Below are 19,233 nucleotides of genomic sequence, written 5' to 3' on the forward strand. Positions count from 1 at the left end.
ACGCCCTTGCAACACAATTAGGTCACATTATGCTGAAGATTAGAGGCGTTACCAGAAAGTAACATAACAACAGGAGGAGAGAAGTTTGTTTTTAGTTTTATAAGAGTTTTAGTATTTACGGCACTTGCAACAACAATAAGGCCATATAAATATGTAGATCTACAGAAGATTAGAAATAGTAACAAATACAAGAAAAGGAGGGGAGATCAGGACGACAGATTACTGTTCGATAGGAAAGGAACAAACCACGCCAGAGCATTTGCCAGCCACCCACAGGAAAAGTCTGAAAATGTCCGGCGGACAGTCAGTCCTTGATCAACCTGAACACCCCCCCCCACACACACACACACACACACACACACACACATGGGTGAGGGAAATGGGTGTATAACGTTCCCCCCCCATATCGACACAATTTACATCATGTTGGAAAGGCGTCTGACTCAGCCTACTCTGTCAAAGATGACCCGGGCAGAGAGTGAAAGTGATACATCCCAGCAGAAAAACCAGAGAAACTATTTCTTTCCAAATATCAAATATCTCCCCACATGTGCCCCCCTCCCATGCAAAAGCAAAGCACCTCTAACTCTAACCACTACACCACAGTACAGCCAGATGCTGGCCGGAGCTCCCGATCAAAATCCAGCACTTTCACTTGTGTGTTTGGCGTACATGTGCGAGCACATGTGTGCGCGCGTGAATATTGTTCGTAGCCTACATGCATTTTTACATAAAGCGCCTAGAGCTGTGTTTACACGTGAGTGGGCGCTATAGAAATAATCTTCATTATTATTATTATTATTATTAATTTCAACACGCACACAACAACCAAACAAAACAGCAGAGTAAATTTTCTTAATTTTTAATTTCTCACTTTGCTCAAGAATGGATACACATTTCTTTCCACATGTCAGTTTGCGTGTGTCTTAGGAAACAACTCAGCACTGAACATACAAGGCAGTTGTCACGAGTGATCTTCTACACTGGCTTGTGATAGGTCGAGTTGACAAAGAAAAAAACAACAAAAACAGCAAACGTGTGGAGGAAAACCTAGGAGGATCCAAACGGCAGCACAAACGATAGTCGACCTACAAGTAGAAGCTCACACCTTTGGCTGTACTGTTAATGCTATCAAAAAAGCAATTATTATAACAATAAATATATACTAAAAATTCATGCCAAACCGTACAAAAGACTGACTGAAACAGCTGGGTAAGCCTATCCCTATCTGACCACAATATATCACTATCATCAGATGGAACAAGAGCGAGATTTTATTGGATGCCCTTCACACAACAAACAAGGTACAGCACAGCGTGGCCTCACCTAACTAGTACAAGTTGTCAAACAGCTGTTCAAATGTACCACACCCAAAAGTTGGAAACTTTTTCTTCTTCAATTTTTTGCTACATTGCAGTTTCTTACACCATGTGGTTACAATTGCATCTGCTCAGGAAATATTTTGTCGAAATTCAAATTCCGAGTGTAGAAAGAAACACAATATATAAGTTACATTAACCCAAAAACGAAAGCTTTTTGTGTCCTGTAACATTTTGCTTTCTGAGCTTAGAACATTCGAACAGCTTCGATATCATTATCTTTCTCACCCTGGGTCAGGCATAGTTTTCCGCACCCTTTTCCATCCAACAAGACACAAAAATACCTAACCCCCCCCCCCCAAGGCAGACAAATGGAGATACTCATAAAAAGAAGAATGGAAGAGAAAACTGCATAAAAAGTAAATAAAAAAACAAAACAAAAAAAGAGAAAAAAAGGCAACAAACTCAACCCAGAAATGTTTTTATTGTCCCTCCCAACAAGAAAGAAAACCTAAATCTTCACAAATATATATATAAAAACCAACATGATATATATATAGCAAACAAACATTATTTGTTAAACCAATGCACATCAGTTAATGATTAGAAAACGGATAACCTAGAACCACCAAAAAAAAAAAGAAAAAGAAAAAAAAAGTAGAATAATGAAAATAGAAAAGAAACATTCACCCAACACAGAGGGGGGGAAAAAACAAATTGTTTTTCCCCTTCATCAACACAATGTCTTCTGTCCATCACACAATGCCCGACTCACTCACACACGGGACTTTCCAACAACACCACCACGCAAAGTCCGACAACTAGCCATGGCCCATTTTTATCTCCGACTAACAAGTGATTGGCTAAAACATGACAGTACTGGCGGCAACTGAAGAGCAAAAGCCTTCAGACACCATTAACAACATATCAACGCATCTAAACTGTAACCCGCAACGCTGCACACCTACACTGATTTACGGACGCCCCATCCCCAAATAAACATTTCTACCTCATCAGAACACTAACCAATTTGTACAACCAATTTCTATGCGCAAGAAACGCAACGAGCACAATCATACGACGAGCACAAACATACGACGTCACGGACAATCGTTTCACTGAGCATGAGCAGACAATAGGTAGGATGATACAATCACGATCACTTATCAAATTTAAAAAAAAAAAAAAAATGGCACTTATGGTAAGGTAGATATCTCCTGGCCAACTATACCCAGTACCATTAGATGTCTTTTCACTGCACTTTCAGCATTTTGTTTGAAAATGAGTGTCTCTCTAAATCTATGATCTGTTTAAATACGAGTGGCTCTCTACGGCAGTACGCTATCAACTGGTTGTTTTTTCCCCTGCAGCCTGAAATACATGGAAGAGCACGTGGCTGGGGTACAATCATTCTTTGGCCACATAAAACATTTCCGATGTAAAAATACTCAAGAAGTAATAAAAAAATCAAGATGTAATAAAATCAGTATACATAACAACCACCAAACTATTCACAAGTATAAAAAAAAAAGATATCACCCTTTCTGAAAATATTACGATTTTTTTTTTTTATCAATACAGTGAGTAAAGCAGTTTGGGAACTCTGTTTTTCATCATGCCCTCCTTGACCTGTTGAACAAAATGACCACACGTGAGCCGTCTTGTCGAAGGCTGCACACAGCGGTAAGGAAACGGCAGCCTGAGAACAATTATGTCACAAAAATACTCAGGTTTGCTCTTTCAAACATCAACGACAACTTGCACACATTCATTAACAGTTCAAGGCCATTCCATCTTCATTTGACAGCTTTTTCTACCCTTTTTCTTACATCTTCGTAAATTGGTAGTAACAACATACTGCAACAACATGTCAAATCTTTATGTCAATGTTAATTTATCAAATAGAAAGAAAAAAAAGCATGCCTCAAACTATCCACAGGAGAGGAAAAGCTCATCCCAACAACTGTTTTTTTTTATCCGGGGTCTCGGAGAGTTCACTTACAACTTACTACACAAGAAAAACAACATCCAATCCTTAAGTAAACTGGATGCCCGGAGCAAGTCCCCCGCCCCACCCCGCCCCCAACTGCCATATTTCTACATCTACAAGGCCTTACCCAATGATACAACATCAACACCTGAGTGGGGACAATGCACTTCGACCACAGTAAACAACTTACAAGTTTGCATTGATTGTTGAAGAGATGAAGAAAAATGGATAAATAAGAAACTAAAACTAGTATTTTTTTTTTAGAAAAAAAAAAAAAAAAGGTAACGTAACACCTGTGACCCACATTGGGAACAAATACAAGACTCACACCCACAGTTTTCACATGCGGGGGTAACTGCCCTGCTGCACATGGTCACACGCACACGACACACTCGGGGGGAAAACAGATCTGCCCTCAGTAGAATGAACATTGAGAGCCCCGCCGTACACGACAAAATAACTGCCTTCCGTTGTGCCCTACGGGTCAAATCGTGGTCATAAAGGTGGAGACCAAAACTTTTTCACATTTTCACAGCGTGCCTAGACAGTACTCAGCAGCTAAGCAACAAACTAATATAACACATCCATCTCCTGGCCAGATACCTTCATCATCATCATAAGATTCAAAACATGGGGGAGGGGAGGGGGAGGCGTACTTCTAACAGCCGCGCCATGGGCAGTGGGCACACTCTCAGTCCTCCTCTTCTCCTTCCTGTGCATTTTCCGCGTTCTCTGCTAGACTCTTGCCCGCTTTCTTCTTCTTCTTCTTGGCTGCCTTCTTTGATATTGACGTGCTCAGGAGTGCCTGGAGAAACAAAACACAACAGTGAGGGTTAAGAAACATTCCCGGCTTCCTAGGTAGTACACAGCACAAGAAGAGGATTACAAACACTCAAACACTAACAAACAGATGATTTAGTAGGAGTTTTATGGCACTTGCAAAACAAAAAGGTCATAAAAGTGCTGAAGATTAGAGGGTTATAAGCCAGTAACAAACACCAAAAAGAAGGGGAGATCAGGATGACAAATGCTTGATAGGAAAGAAGGAGCAAACCACATCAGACCACCACCTCCCAAATTCCTGGGAAGCGTACAAAGCAAGCTGAGATTGCACACACTCAAACACTAACAAACCGACCAAAATCTAATATTTTTAGCGGGATATCCATTCACACTTTGGTGAAACGAGGAAACTTTGTGTTGTGCCCTCCCCAAAGGAAACAATATCGGGCCTGCGGAGAGATTCAAACTCACGACCTTACAGTTGCAAGTCAAAGAGCCTAACCACTAGGGCCAACGACACAACAACTAACCTAAATATTTTTGTTTTAGTAAGCGTTTTACAGAACTTGCGACACAATTAGATCATACTATAAGTGCCGTAGATAAGAGGTGTTACAGGAGAGTAACAATAATAGACGACAGTTTGTCTGATAGGAAAGGAGGAGCAAACCACACCAGAGCACCCGTCAACCACCCACTCCTCCACCTTCCCCCGAGCAGCCACCCACACACAACAGAGAACAAGGGAGACGCAGCACACACTCACCACAGACTCAGGGTTGGTGACGGAGAACTCCGACTTGTACAGCCCCTCCTCGATGGGCAGGCCCGTGATCTTCAGGGGTCCGTTGGGCATCAGGATGACCGTTTGCTTGTACTGGGCCACAAACTCGCCTGGACAGAGGGGGAAAGGAAAAAACTCAAATTATTTTATTTAGTAGAGGTTCACAGCACCCGTAACTGCATAAGGTCATATGAGCGCCAGAAAATTAGAGGTGTTACAAGAGAGTAACAAACTTAAAAAAAGAAGAAGGGGAGATAAGGATGATATATGTTTCATAGGAAAGAAGAAGCAAACCACACTAGAGCACCCGCCAACCACCAACAAAAAACTCATGAAAGGTGTCTCAACATGTCTCGTTTCTGTGAGCGTATGTGGTTGTGGTGTGTGTATGTTTGTGTGGTGTGTGTGGTGTGGTGGAGGGGGGGTGTCACACTGTCCCAGTTATTCACCAGTCTTTTGTCCACTACAAGCTTTTCACAAGAAGCAAAAACTTTATTTTGTGCAGAACGTTATGCTAATACAAAACATTTAATTCGTCTAGATCCGTAACTATACTAAGAAGAGCAATGAGACCAAGACCAATCTATGCACTTCATCTGCCTCTTCCTGTGTTTTGGTCAAAGGGCACAAGTGGTAAAGACTGCTAGACACAGGCACACAACACAAAAAGGCCACACACACAAAAACAATAAAGGACACATGCAACACACAAAAAAGAACCCAAAAGACACACAAACACACAAAGGACACACTCAACACACAAATCACATGTCACTCACCATCTCTTTCAAAGAGTACATTAAAAGGCTGCATAAGGCCGTGCTTCACACACTCCACCACTCCCATCTTGGCCTTTTTCTCATCCTCTACTGCTCTGTGGACACAAAGTTGGGAGTTTGCTTTAGTTTAGTGTCATTGTTTGTTTTAGTAGAGGTTTTACAGCGCTTGCAACTGCATAAGGTCGTATGAGCGCCAGAAGATTAGAGGTGTTACAAGAGAGTAACAAACATAAAAAAGAAGGGGAGATAAGGACGATAGACGTTTCATAGGAAAGAAGAAGCAAACCACACTAGAGCACTCGCCAACCACCCACCGAGAAAATATGTGAATATTCACGATTATATTAGACACATAAAGTTGTATTTGGAAGAATTACTTCATAATGAATTGTGTGCCAGGTAGACAAAGTAGCAAAATTATAGCTTTCTATTACATGCGCAGATACCATCTTTTCTGAATATCTGAACCAATATTACTTCGTTCATGTTCCAAAAGTTTGACAGTTTTTGTTGTGCCGGTTTTTCTTATATTGATTTTTTTTTTTCATTCACACTTGTCCACAAAATTTTGCAATTTAACATTGCCGACTTCGGCGCGTCTAACAAAATAACCAGAAAAGTTACAATGTTCATTCTTTTTTGAGTCTCAAGAGCAGATATGCGTGCTTTGGGTACATTAAATGATAATTATCATATATACAAGGATACACCTAAAACTCAACGTTGAAAAGTACCAAGAATTAAGTCAGCCCAGACAGATCGGCGACAGGGAGCTGACCCCCGTGACCCCGACGTGAAAAGCCGTTCGGCGAGGAACCCCCACCGGCAACTAAAATTCCACTGCCGGTGCGCTGTGCATTGTGCTGGGAAAAGCAAAGATGCAAATCTTGCCAGAAACAAACAGGGCAAACCTGTCTTATACAAGCGCACTATCCATGTGATAATTCAGATTTCATAACATGAAATACACTAAGAGAAATAAGAACCGACATGAATTTGGGAGGGGGAGTAAAAACGTATGTAGATCTCTTACCGCAAAGTGAAAGGCATCAGTAGAAATTTCTTTTCAGTTTCACTGAAGAATTCTGCAGAACAAAAGAGTATCATCTATATAGCAACTTAGTTATGGGGAGAAAAAAAAAAACGCAATCATTTTGATACACAAAAAAAGGAGTAATGTTTAGTTTTAGTAGAGGTTTTACGGCGCTTGCAACTGCATAAGGTTATATGAGCGCCAGAAGATTAGAGGTGTTACAAGAGAGTAACAAACATAAAAAAGAAGGGGAGATAAGACGATAGATGTTTGATAGGAAAGAAGGAGAAAACCACACCAGAGCACCCGCCAACCACCAACAAAAAGAGTAAAAAACCACTATCACACACAGGAAATAAAAACAAAACAAGGCATCAGACTTGAACAACACATCCTAGATTTAAAAACACAAAGATGGCCTGTCACATAAGGGATGAAACAACGACACCATGAGGAATATACTCAATGGAAGAAGTGTGGAAACCGAAATATTTCAACTCAATACATGTAGCAATGGTTTTGAGATGAAGGGAGAAACGAAACTGACCCCCCCCCCCCCCCCCCACCCACATTAATATCAACAACAAAAATACAGCATACTGTCACATATTCCCACCAACAGACTCCATCAATCGAAACACCAAATAGCAGCAGAAGAAGGTCACGCAACATCACCAACCAACAGCTCACATAAACCCAGAGCGAGGCAATACATAGCGACTCTACTTGGATTTTGTGAAAATAACTGAAAACTTACAAACTTGCATTTACAAGCAAAAAGACAGTTTAAAGGCACAATTAATATGGGGTTAAATAGGAAACAAATGCTTGAAACAGTAAACACTCTTCAAGAAGAAATTGTGAAAATACTGGAAATGAAGGAAAAACAGCATCCCAGAAAACAAAACGAGTTATCAATTTTTTTAAAAACAACAACTTACGTCTGGAAGCTTTCATCTTTAGCTGATAGATAATGTCCTTCTTCTTGTACACTGTTGTCCTCGTGTCAAGTTCTCTGCCCTAAAATAGAAATGTAAAAAAAGAACAAAATTAAAGATGTGAAAGAAAGGAAAGGGGAGGAGAATCTTTTAAAAATACATCACATTCCACAAGCAAATGTCCTGAAAGCAACTTTCAGTCTAGGTTAAATCACATGAAATGCACAGATGACATGATAGAAGGAGATGTTTCAAACAAAATCAGCAACTTTCAGTCTACAAATCTTCATAATGATAATGAGAATTCATTTAGTGCCTATTCCCTAGGAGGTTCTAAACGCTCTATTACACAGTATTACCAATCCACTTAATTGACCAATAAAGGACAGAAAATACACATTCTCAGACCATTTAAAGACACAGACACACACAATTTCCGGACCCATACATTATCATATACAACAGTTGCTGGCAGAGGAAAGGATTGCATTTTTCTCACACGTTCTCTCCGATATTATAATCTGCGTTATCTTATTTCTGAATAATATGTGTCACGACATGGTGGAATCTGGCATGCGTCAATTTTGTGACATATCGAGTTATTGATGTCATCTTTAAGGTTGTTTATATTTGTGTTCATTTTGATTTTAAAAATACCCATCAGAAGTCAAAGTATTTGCAATTGAAGGAGGCAGGAGTCACCTGGTTTCAGCAGTAAAATTAGTGAGAAAATGGTCGCCAAAGTTTGGTGACTTCCATAGCTTAAGAGTCCTTGGAAACTGAAAATTTACATTTTTAAGTGCTTTAATCAACTAGTTTCAGAAAAATCAGCACATAAATGTGTTTTTAAATGGACATGAAAGGTGTTGAGCCAAAAAAAAGAATGTACGAAAAAAAATTGCCAAACGCCTAGAAAAATGCCGGTTTCTTTGACTGCATTATTTTTACGAGCACCTGATTTCACCACGACGGCTCACATATCTTTTTTAAAAAAGCAGGTTGGAATTACATTTTTATCCAATAAAGTGATTAAAGACCTTGCCTGAAAATTCAAGTTGAAGCAATATAAAAAAAAAGATTTAACTGCCATAAACAAGATTCATGTGATACAACAGATAGACAAACTTTGACAAAAAGGAAGCAGTGTACCTTGCCATCTCCTGAGCTCACAAGGATGTCGATGCCGTAAACTTCATGAACTTCAAATTCACAAGACTCATGCTCTTTCCTGGAGAAAAAAAATGAGGACATATTGAACCAACAAAATTGTAAGACAACAATCATTGTATATTGAGTGGTTAATTTGTAAAAGTTATAAAAAATGTTGGAACATGTGCGATTTCTTTTTTTTCCTTATCGATGGTGTTTCAAAACAGCACTATCATAAAGAGAACGTCAACGTCTTGCAACATGCCAATCAGTTGTTTTTAGATTTAGTAGAGGTTTTACTGCGCTCGCAACAGCATAAGGTCATATGAGTGCCAGAAGATTAGAGGTGTTACAAGAGAGTACCAAACATAAAAAAGAAGAAGGGGAGATAAAGACGATAGATGTTTGGTAGGAAAGAAGCATACCACACCAGAGCACCCACCAACCACCCACCCCAATGAGTTGGATGATAAAAAACTTGGCAAACAGCTGTATGACGGCTGACAACATCAAACAATTCTTAAAAGAAGTCCTTAAATTTATGGCATTCTTCAACACAATAATGGTCATTTTGTGCAGGGAAAGAGTAAGTGAAGACGGACAGACAGACAGACAGACAAACAAAAACAAGAGGAAAAGAAACTATACAGACTTCTGTATTCTGATACGTTTTACTTTAGCTGTGCGCATACCTTTGAGCCTCTGAGGGGTTCTGAATGAAAGCCTTTTCTCCATCGATGATGTGACGCTTCAACTGGTGGGACAGCATACCTGAAGACCGAACATTTGTTCTTTTTTAAAAATTTGTCCTTGCACAACTGTTATGTCCCGCGCTACACACAAGACATCGACTACATATCTCCGGAAAGCCCTATCAGTGAATTGGTTGAACTCTTGCACACACAACGAAATACTTCTCAGCAACAACAGAAAATAGGTCTCTTTTCCTGTGAGTTCACTGAATGAAAAACTACCAAGACAAATTTGTTTAGATTTAACTACGAATAAGTGACGTATGTCACTCTCAGGTTTCGTACTAATGGAAGCCTCCGATATAATGGGGAAACCCCCCCTGGAGATAACAGAAATACGTAAGATATACTTAAAAATTAGAACAAGTCAAACATAAAAAATAAAAAACTGGTCCAAAAAGAGAAAGACAAAGCAGCCAATCTATACCTTCAATGGGTTTGCACTTGAAATCCTCCACAACTTTCTGTATTCCGTCTGTGGCAAAGTAATTCTGCAAAACAACAAACAAACTATGAGCAATACTTTAGCAATGACCACGAAAATCCTTTTTTGCCAGAAAATGTTTGCAAATAGGTGCATTTTGTAGCTTTATCTTCACAGAGCATGGAACTTTTTGAATTTTTTAAATCCATCAATAAACAAAAATGTTACGGATTTTTTAATCAATTAATTTCTGGTACACTTTTATATAATGAAAAAACCCTAAAATATGGGAAGTTCTTTGGTGAGTTTTGAGACAATATTCGTCATAACTCGCTCATTTCTCTGAGTATTTAAAAGAAACTTGGCAACCCAGTACATTTTCTAGTGCAGAATCTAGCAGAATCTAGTTCTGCTTTCAGATTTTTCATAGCTATCCTATTTTTTGAGTTATGAAGACGTTTATGGGTAAAAATGTTGGCCGTTTTCGGTGCGTTTTGAGACAATATTTGTCATAGCTCGCCTATTTCTTGGAATATGTAAATGAAACTTGGCAGTCTAGTACATTTTTTAATGCAGAATCTATTCATGCAGTCAGATTTTTAATATCTGTCATACTTTTTGAGTTGTAAAGACATTAACAGGTAAAAAAGTGGCGTTCTTTACAAATTTACAAAGATTATCAGTCATATGTTCTCCCAAAGTCATGATATTTGAATGAAACTTGGCAACATAAAAGGTTCCTCCTTGCCAAGCAATGCTCTGGATCAATTTGTCCCAAAAATGTAAGTAGAGAGCTACTAATAAATCCAGTTTTGTACTAGTAAAAGCATGCATACTTTGTTATAGAAAATACGATCGTCTCTGTGTATATCCATTGTTGGACAGTGTCCTATTGCGTGGCAGATTAAGATGCTTTCAGATAATATAGTTTACAAGTCATGGGAATATTTCGCATGTGTAGGCTACAACTCGTACAATAAATGTAACATATTTACACCCCCCCCCCCCTTCTCTCTCTCTCTCACGCCGCACACACATGCACGCGCGCACTCATGCACGCACGCGTGAACGATAACAATGTATAAACGGGACTATCTTCCCAGACTGGACTAAATAAGTACCATACTCTTTAATAACAATCTTAATGCCTCACTTTTCCCAAACAGAGCACACAGGACGAGTCCAAGTGTGTGCTTTCCCAAGAGGGGGGAATAGGCTTTCATAACGCAAACACAATGCCATACTACTTCTCAAGATGTTTGCTTTTCTGTTTCTATTCTTCTGTCATGCAATCAAGCAAATAAAAATGACTACATCTATTGTATTGTGACTAAAATGCAACAAAAACGCAAGTTATCAAGGCCCCCGTTTAGTTTTCAAGTATCCTCCCCCCCCCCCCCTTTCCATTTCACATAAGCGGGGCCTCGTTTGTAGCGCCCGAGGCGACCGATGGCTGATGACGTCACTCAGTGGAAATTTCCACGCCGCAAATGGCAATGTCGCTTTTTCCCTTAGTTACTCCCACATTTTTAAAGATTACGCCAAAACCGCTAAACACAGAAGCATGAAATTTTAAGGGAATAAAGAAAAATGGTGTACAACGTATCAGTCAGTTTGACAAATCACAGCTCCGAAAAACTTTCAAAGTGCACCACATCAACCACTTTCGCAAACGTTTTCGACTGCTTCTAGGATGGGTACAATGTTGTCAAACTGCATACTACGAGATTGACCTCTTTTCTGATTGGCTGTCAAGTTTCATTCATATCCATTTACGAGAAGCGGCATGAGAGCGAGTTGAAGACAACAACCTTTGCGTTAGTGTCTCCCACGAAACACCCCCGCGGCGGGGGCCAAAAATCGGCAGAACAAAATGCGCTCGGTGGGCATTGCTAAATACTTTGAACTTAAGTAAGAGACGCTACTGATAAAACAAAATAACAGCCATCACTTTATTCTATGCAAGAAGAAAGGAAAAACAAAAGAAGTACCTTCCCTCCCAACCAAACAACACCAATTAAAAAAATGAAACTTGGACTTTAAAATATAATGTTCACAGATCAAATCTAGTACTTAAACTATCCACAAGCAACATCAACATTTTGCATCCAAATTATTTCAGGACCCACTGGGTAGCACCGGAAAGAAATCCAAATAGAAATTTGGATATCCAGTTCTTGCGCGCGATTAAATGAAGTAGGAGAGCCAAACCGCTCCCATTTTTCTATCTGCTTTCTATATGACCCCGATTTACATTTGGGTTTCTGGCCAGCATATATCTATTTTCATCAAGTCATTCCCCCAAAATTACTAGTGGGAGGTTGGTGTGTGCTGTGGTGTGGTTTGCTCCTTTCCTATTCAACATCACTAATTCTTATCTCCTCCCCTTCTTTCTTGAGTTTGTTACTCTCTTGTAACCCCTCTAATCTTCGGCACTTATATGACCTACTGAGTTGCAAGTGGCATATAACTCTTACTAAAACTAGAAACTAAACAAAATTACTAAGTTCTATATACTCAGTACCTAGTTTATAAAAATTTGAAGCCAAAAATGCGTTTTCGAATGCAATTCTTTAAATATCATGATAATGACTCCGAACTATCTTACGATTTTGATAGAGCAGAAAGAAAATTTGGTTCCTGGCCTCATGGTCTTAGTAACTCAAAATGAAAGAACTTTGTAGTTGTACGGTAGCGATGTATCTAGCAGCACACAATTTATGGCAGGGAGGGGGCAATGGCTCTTTATGCAGGAAACACGTCCCAACTTATTCGGTAATTCCTGCGCCCAGCGCGGTCGGTACTCACCGTGTTGCCTGGCTTCACGGACCTGAGGGCCACCTCCAGGGCTTTCTGTGCTGCGATGATCACGTCTGCCTTCCTGCCTGTGACCGGTGCATCCTGCAAAACCAAATTACCAGTTTAACTTTAGTAAAATTTTGCACCAACAAGGAAGTATTAAGAAGAACGAGACAGAGCCCAATCAGAGATGAGGTGGGAAGAAGGCGTAGGTGATGGATTGGACACACTCTCAGGAAGTCAAGCAGCCGCATAACAAGGAAAGTGTTAGATTGGAACCCACATGGCAAAAGATCAAGAGGAAAACCACGTGGGACCTGGAGAAGAGTCACGGAAATGGATGTACAGAAAAATGGGAAGACAGTAACGTCAAGCGACTAGCCCAGGATAGGGAAAGGTGGAAAGTGTTGGTTCATGGCCTATCCTGATCCAGGGTGAGAAAGCCAATGATGATGATGAAACATTTTTGCGGCACTTGCACCACAATTAGGTCATATAAGCACTCAAGATTAAAAAGGTTCATAGACAGTATCACAGAACAAAAAGCTTCAGCAGCACAAAGTCTGTTTCAACTTTCAAGGCACCCCGGAAATAGCGGGTCACAAGAGTGACAAACACACAAAGAAGTAGAGGAAAATGACCCTTCGCGATAGATGCGAAAATCCACAAGCACAGGAGCAAACGTCAAGAGGCATTGAATGCTGAGCCATTACAGAGAGAATCATGGCTTCCATTGAGGCTACCCTGTCTGATAGCGGAATCATAGGCACTGGCTTGGGTTGACTCGAGCTAGATCTAGATCTAGATTCAGATCTAGTATCACCTCCTCCATCTTTCTCATTTGAATTTGATGTTACTTCTTGCACTTGGGAAACTTTAAAGGATCCGAAAATTGGGAAAACCTTTTTGGATGGATTGAAAAGCTCCCAAGGCTGTAATTCGACTGCCGAGTCTTGATCTGCGCGATGTGTGCCTCTGTTCTCAGATGTTCTTTCAATGTACTCGCACCCTTTCCTTTTTCATGTAAGTAACGAATTGCACCACTTGCGTAAGGCGTTTCCACTGACGTTTATCTTGGCAATGCTATCGCCTACCTTAGCTTGGAAATCTACTCCATTGATTGTCACATTCACCACATCTTCTAACCACTGATACTTCCACTTATTCTTGCAATCTTTGTCTATTTCTTTCACAATGGCCTCTTCACTCTTTGAGAGAACGTGATACGCCATCTTCCAGGCTTCTTTGTTGTTCTCTCTTTCCTTCCAACACAGACCGGATGTATGGGAAAAGAAAATGTTGCCAGATACATGTATTCGCATAAATTGTGAAAGTCAACCGATTTCGATAAAAACCAGAAAGGCAAAGTAAGTAGTAGTTATGAACAGGAAGTAAAGGTGGAGTGCCAAACTGGCATACATCGCTCTATTATGTTCTCCTAATTTTCTCACTTTTTCTCGGAGAAGATAATTATAAAACCCGTGCAGACGCGAAGCGAGACTGAAACATGACCGCGCGATGCTCAGCGATTCCGCGGCCGCAGATCTTAGCCCCGAACTTTCTCCAAACCGCGAACCCCGGAAGTCTGAGAGCCCTGCTTTGGGAATGGCCTCCAGACACTTCAATCAATGGCACCGCCCCGGGGGGTTACAAGATGGGTGAGACCTGTACTTCATGACAAACCAGCAAGACACTCAGTTGCCATCAACACCAACACCAGCAATCAAAAGAATTACAAAGAGCAGGTAACAAAAAAGTGCGTTTTGAGTACAAGTAAAGAGATGCAGCAGACCTATACAATAACAGTCATATAGTCCAGGACAGAAGCAAGACAGATAGACCGGAATAACTGTGGGAATGAAAACAAGCAGGACCTACCAGTGCCCCCCCCCCCCCCCCCCCTCTCCCCAAGCATCCACCAATGAACTTTAAAATTTCACGAATAATTAAATAAAATCTCTAGCAATGCTTTGCAAAAACCGTGCAGACGGTATGGTCACTCGTCACAGCACATTGTCACTGCCCCAGCAGCATTCCCCCCCTCTCTCACCTTGGAGGCTCCCACCACAACAGTGTGTGCTGCCACGGCAATGTACCCATCCACGTGAGCACCAAGATCTCTGGAGGGAGAAAATAACATACAAAAGTGAGTACAGTTGAAACTATTTACATGATTATTTTATGCCCCCTCCCCATCAACACAATTTAGATCAATTAAGGGGTGGGGTTTCTTCTGACCCTGCCTGTCAGAGCCAAGCCGGGCTGAGTGGGATACAGCATCCCAGCAGAAAGACCGAGACCATCCATAAAAATGTTCTCCCCACACATGAATCGAAGTCAGGTTTCTTTTCTTTTTTTAGGAAAGTAATCCACCCACCAGAGATAATTGAGACACAGATTTCTTTGTGCCTCATCAGCTTCAGCAGTATCTGTCCCGCTTATCAGTGGGCACAAGGCCGAGGGAAAGTCAGGAACAGATGCTATACTTTGATCTTAGCCCGACTTTGCAGTCAGGCTTCCAGCGCGGGAGTGTCTAGCCCCCACACCACAAACGCAGGTGTTTTCACATCTTACCAGTTGTGAGGCAGCGTAGTGAAAGCAGCTCGTCAAAATAATGAAATCGGAGAAACAGGTATTTTCCCGGCAGTTCGGAAATTTTTATCGAATTTTTACTTTTTGGCTTCTCTAATATGTCCATATAAAAACGTTTTCCATGTCAACTTTACAAAAACAGATTGATTAAAGGAACAAAATACGTCATTTTTCAGTGCTTAAAGACTCTTTAGCTATTGGAATGACCAAACTTTGGAGACCATTTTCTCGCTAATTTCACCACTGAAACCAGGCGACCTCACTCCCTTCAATCGCAAATATCGAGTTCTATTCAAGATAAATGGATTATTTCATTAGAAGCAAGTCAAATAAATCAGCTTTCAGATAATGCCAATAACTCCACATGCCTCAAAATTGACGAGCGCCTGATTCCACCGCGTCGTGATACTGGTCATTTAGTGCTGGGGAAAAGTAAGACAGACAGACAGAAACAACAGAGAGGGAATGTAGAAGCAGGACCTACCAGTGGCATCCTCCAACCAATTGCTAATGTCTGCTCCACACTTGACATCTGAAGAAGAGCACGGGTACGTGACCTCTACCAAAACAAGATCCACCCAAGAAAGATAATTTCTGGACAAAACTCAGACCTCACTTCAGAAATTCCCTCCTCATATTGTCCGCCAGCTGTTCAAATGTATGACGTTCAGAATTTTGATATCTTAAAAAATTCTTCACTTGTGGTATCAGTTTTGTACTATGCTCTAGGAATGTTTTGTCAAAATTAATATTCTAAATGAAAAAAAAAACCAACAAAGCTTTAAAATGCAAGAAACAATACATAATGTAGGTACCATAGTTAAAAGAATGAAGAATCAAAAATTTTTCCTCTCCTAATAATGTTTGCTTTCTGAGTTAAATGCAATTGACCAGCTTGCCAAAGACATGTACGTGAGTGAAGACAACTTGGCAACCTGGGCACTCACATTTTGACAACGTCCCCGTTCCTCATGATAACATCTGGATCTGACTTGAGGGGAGAGAAGTGGCAAATGCAGTTGTTGATGGAGACGCATGTTGGGAAGGCAATTCCTGCAGACACACAATACCAACAATTAAATTGACCATCTTGTGAAACCACGGGTGAAAAAAAAAGTACCTACAAAGAATTATTACAGTATAAAAATGTGTAAAGAATAAAAGTATTCACTTATAATACTAACATGAAGAGAAAAGTAATAATGTATTTTTATTCGCAAAAATTTGCCTGCATAAAACTAGTGCAAGGAAATAACTGCTGCAAATTCTATATTTTATTAATGAAGGCAAATGAAAAACTCATGTATTATAATCATTCTTTTTATACTTAAAATCTCTTATTCAGATATCATTAAATGCCTTACATACCTTTTTTCATCTCTTTGTCTTTTTTGAATACTTTAGAGGTCTCCTCGTCGAGGCGAGTGTCACCAAATTCACAGAGTTCAAGTACAGAACCTCCATCTTTGCACTTGCCGAGCAGTTCTGCCAGAATTGCTGTGGAAATAGAAAAAAACAAAAACAAATTAATGAATTAATAATACAAAAAATAAGAGAATGGAACTGAAAGAAAAAGACAGCTCAAATAAAGATATTACCTGACACACACATACACCCACAGCCTTAATAATGAATTAAATCTTAAACATGTTCTGCAAGTTGCAAAGAAAATAATCTGAGTTATCAGGCTGCCGCCGTGCGGTCGTGTTGCCACCACGACTGACAAAGTGGGAATCCCTCTATGATGTCAAACAAGATGGCTGTTACTTAGAGTTGGGGCGAGCGGACGGACGGGTTCGTTACTTGCGGACTCAGTCAGAGCGAACGGGTAACGGACGGCCATGAGAGCGAACTGCGAACCTCAAAACAGTTCGTTTTTTTGGGTCCGCTCCACAATTTGACTCCATGAACGCCTAGCTACAATGTGAGGCAGGAGGGTGATTTTTTTGATTTTTATTATTTTTTGGGGGGGGGGGGGGGGGTGTAAGTTGTAAGCAATGGAAGGAGTCGTTCCCGTCCGTCCGTCCGCTCGAATGCATGGGGTCTCTCGGTCCGCCCGCTCGCTAAATGAACCGTTGTCTCTGCGCGATGTGTAGCGAACTACTCTTCACAAACAGACAGTTTGTTACCCGTCCGCTCGTTTGCGGGTAGTGCCAACGAGTAGTTCGTTACTCGCAGACGCTAAATTTGCGAGCCCGACCCAACCCTGTTGCTATAAATATCGGTCAATGGCGATAAGTTGTCATTCTCAAGCTATCTCTGCTTGTATCCTTCTCCTCAACCCTAGACTTTGACACATGCCTCAGAAGTTGACCATGCTCGCCAAGTTTCCTTAAGTTGGGAATCAAACAAGGCACACTGCCCTGACATCAAACCTCCCCATCCATCTCCAGGCCACTTAACTTATCACTCCCAAATTCATACACAGTGCAAGTGCCCAGCCCCATTCATAGCCCAACTCCCCCCCCCCCCCCCCCCCCCCCCACCATACGCTATCATATGAACCAAACTTTCAGCACCTGACACAGATCAAGATTCCATAAACCCCAGTCACTTTACAAGTTTGACCACTGAAGGCAAGCAGAAGGCACAGAGGGTGGGGAAAAAATCTAATGCTTTCTCTGGAAGTGGAAAATTTATACCAGCAGTTGCCCAGTTTGGAACATTTTATTCACATTCGCTGGATTCAGGTAGGAGCGGATAGTTAGAGAACATTAGGCTATTGATAGGAGTACGCCAATGGCCTATTAGATTCTTTAACATACATAATATAATGAGCTTCATTACGGCCTTTAACACACTTTGCTAAAACGAAATTTACTCCACATTTTTTTTATCGTGGCTATTTCTCAGAACGCTCAGGAAAATAAACTTGACCTCTATTTCTCCAAACGGTTTCCGTTCTCGAGATTTTTTGTTTATTTGTGAGATTTAGGCGCCACCTTTCATTCTGTGAGGACTGGGAAGAAGCATTTTTTATTTTTTGCATCAAAATCAATTTCTAGAGCTAGATTTAGATCTAGATCTAATGATTTTTAAATGTCTGAATATTCAGATACTTCAGTTGTGGTTGGGGCGACGTTTCCGTATAATTATACTTCATTTGAAGATGCCTTCAAAAGGTACTGCGAGAAGTCACCCCTAAAATCCTTCATGTAAACAAAAATAAAATCCCCCCCCCCGACCATTTTTCACACCTTATACACACACACACACACACAAACACGCACACTCACTCACACACACACGTGTGCGGGCCACTCCATTCGCAAATTATCAACAAATATCGAGAACGGAAACCGTTCTGAGAAATAGAGCCGGCCTTTTTCTCTTCAGATCCGACAGTGAGACTAGTTCTGGAATACATGCGACTACACGCAGGGCGTAAACCGGGCTACGATTGGCTGAATCTGTGGCCCATGAATACATTAACTAGGCTTACAGGCCCTTTTATGGTACTCTGGGAATTCCCGGTTTCGGTCTCGCGCCTTTGACAGTCTTCTCACAGCCGGTAGGAGCGCTCAATGAAAGAAGAAGATGAAAGAAGGAGAACTGAGGAGGAGGAGGAGGAGAAATGAAGAAGTAAAAGAAGAAGAAGAATGAGGAGAAGGAGGAGAAATGAAGAAGTAAAAGAAGAAGAAGAATGAGGAGGAGGAGATGAAGAACAAGGAGGAGGAGGAGGAGGGGGAGGGAGGGAGAAGAAAAAGCAGTAGGAGCAGGAGGAATTAGAGGAGGAGGAGGAGGAGGAGGAGAAGAAGATGAAATAGAAGGAGAAGAAGAATTTTAATCTAGATCTAGATATCTAGATTCTAGATCTCCATCTAGTAGTAATACATGTTACAAATTGGGGACTTTTTCGTTTGTTACACTAGATCTACCTTGGGAAGGGGG

General features: G+C 40.8%; 1 protein-coding gene across 1 annotated transcript in view; it reads right to left on the reverse strand.

The window, feature by feature from the left end:
• Positions 1–1,784: 1,784 nt before the first annotated feature.
• The window catches only part of LOC101861653 (proliferation-associated protein 2G4), a 19,289-nt gene continuing 1,840 nt past the window's right edge, over positions 1,785–19,233 (reverse strand). The window contains exons 2-13 of the mRNA XM_035969079.1: positions 16,711–16,839; positions 16,290–16,395; positions 14,801–14,870; positions 12,760–12,852; positions 9,955–10,018; positions 9,468–9,546; positions 8,776–8,854; positions 7,630–7,708; positions 6,689–6,740; positions 5,656–5,750; positions 4,859–4,986; positions 1,785–4,114 (exon numbers count right to left, since the gene is read on the reverse strand). Of these exons, the coding sequence (XP_035824972.1) occupies positions 4,001–4,114; positions 4,859–4,986; positions 5,656–5,750; positions 6,689–6,740; positions 7,630–7,708; positions 8,776–8,854; positions 9,468–9,546; positions 9,955–10,018; positions 12,760–12,852; positions 14,801–14,870; positions 16,290–16,395; positions 16,711–16,839 (1,088 nt within the window). The 3' untranslated portion in view covers positions 1,785–4,000. The remainder of the gene's footprint in view (positions 4,115–4,858; positions 4,987–5,655; positions 5,751–6,688; positions 6,741–7,629; positions 7,709–8,775; positions 8,855–9,467; positions 9,547–9,954; positions 10,019–12,759; positions 12,853–14,800; positions 14,871–16,289; positions 16,396–16,710; positions 16,840–19,233) is intronic.

Source organism: Aplysia californica, unplaced genomic scaffold, assembly GCF_000002075.1.
Source record: "Aplysia californica isolate F4 #8 unplaced genomic scaffold, AplCal3.0 scaffold00112, whole genome shotgun sequence".
Classification (NCBI taxonomy): Eukaryota; Metazoa; Mollusca; class Gastropoda; order Aplysiida; family Aplysiidae; genus Aplysia; species Aplysia californica.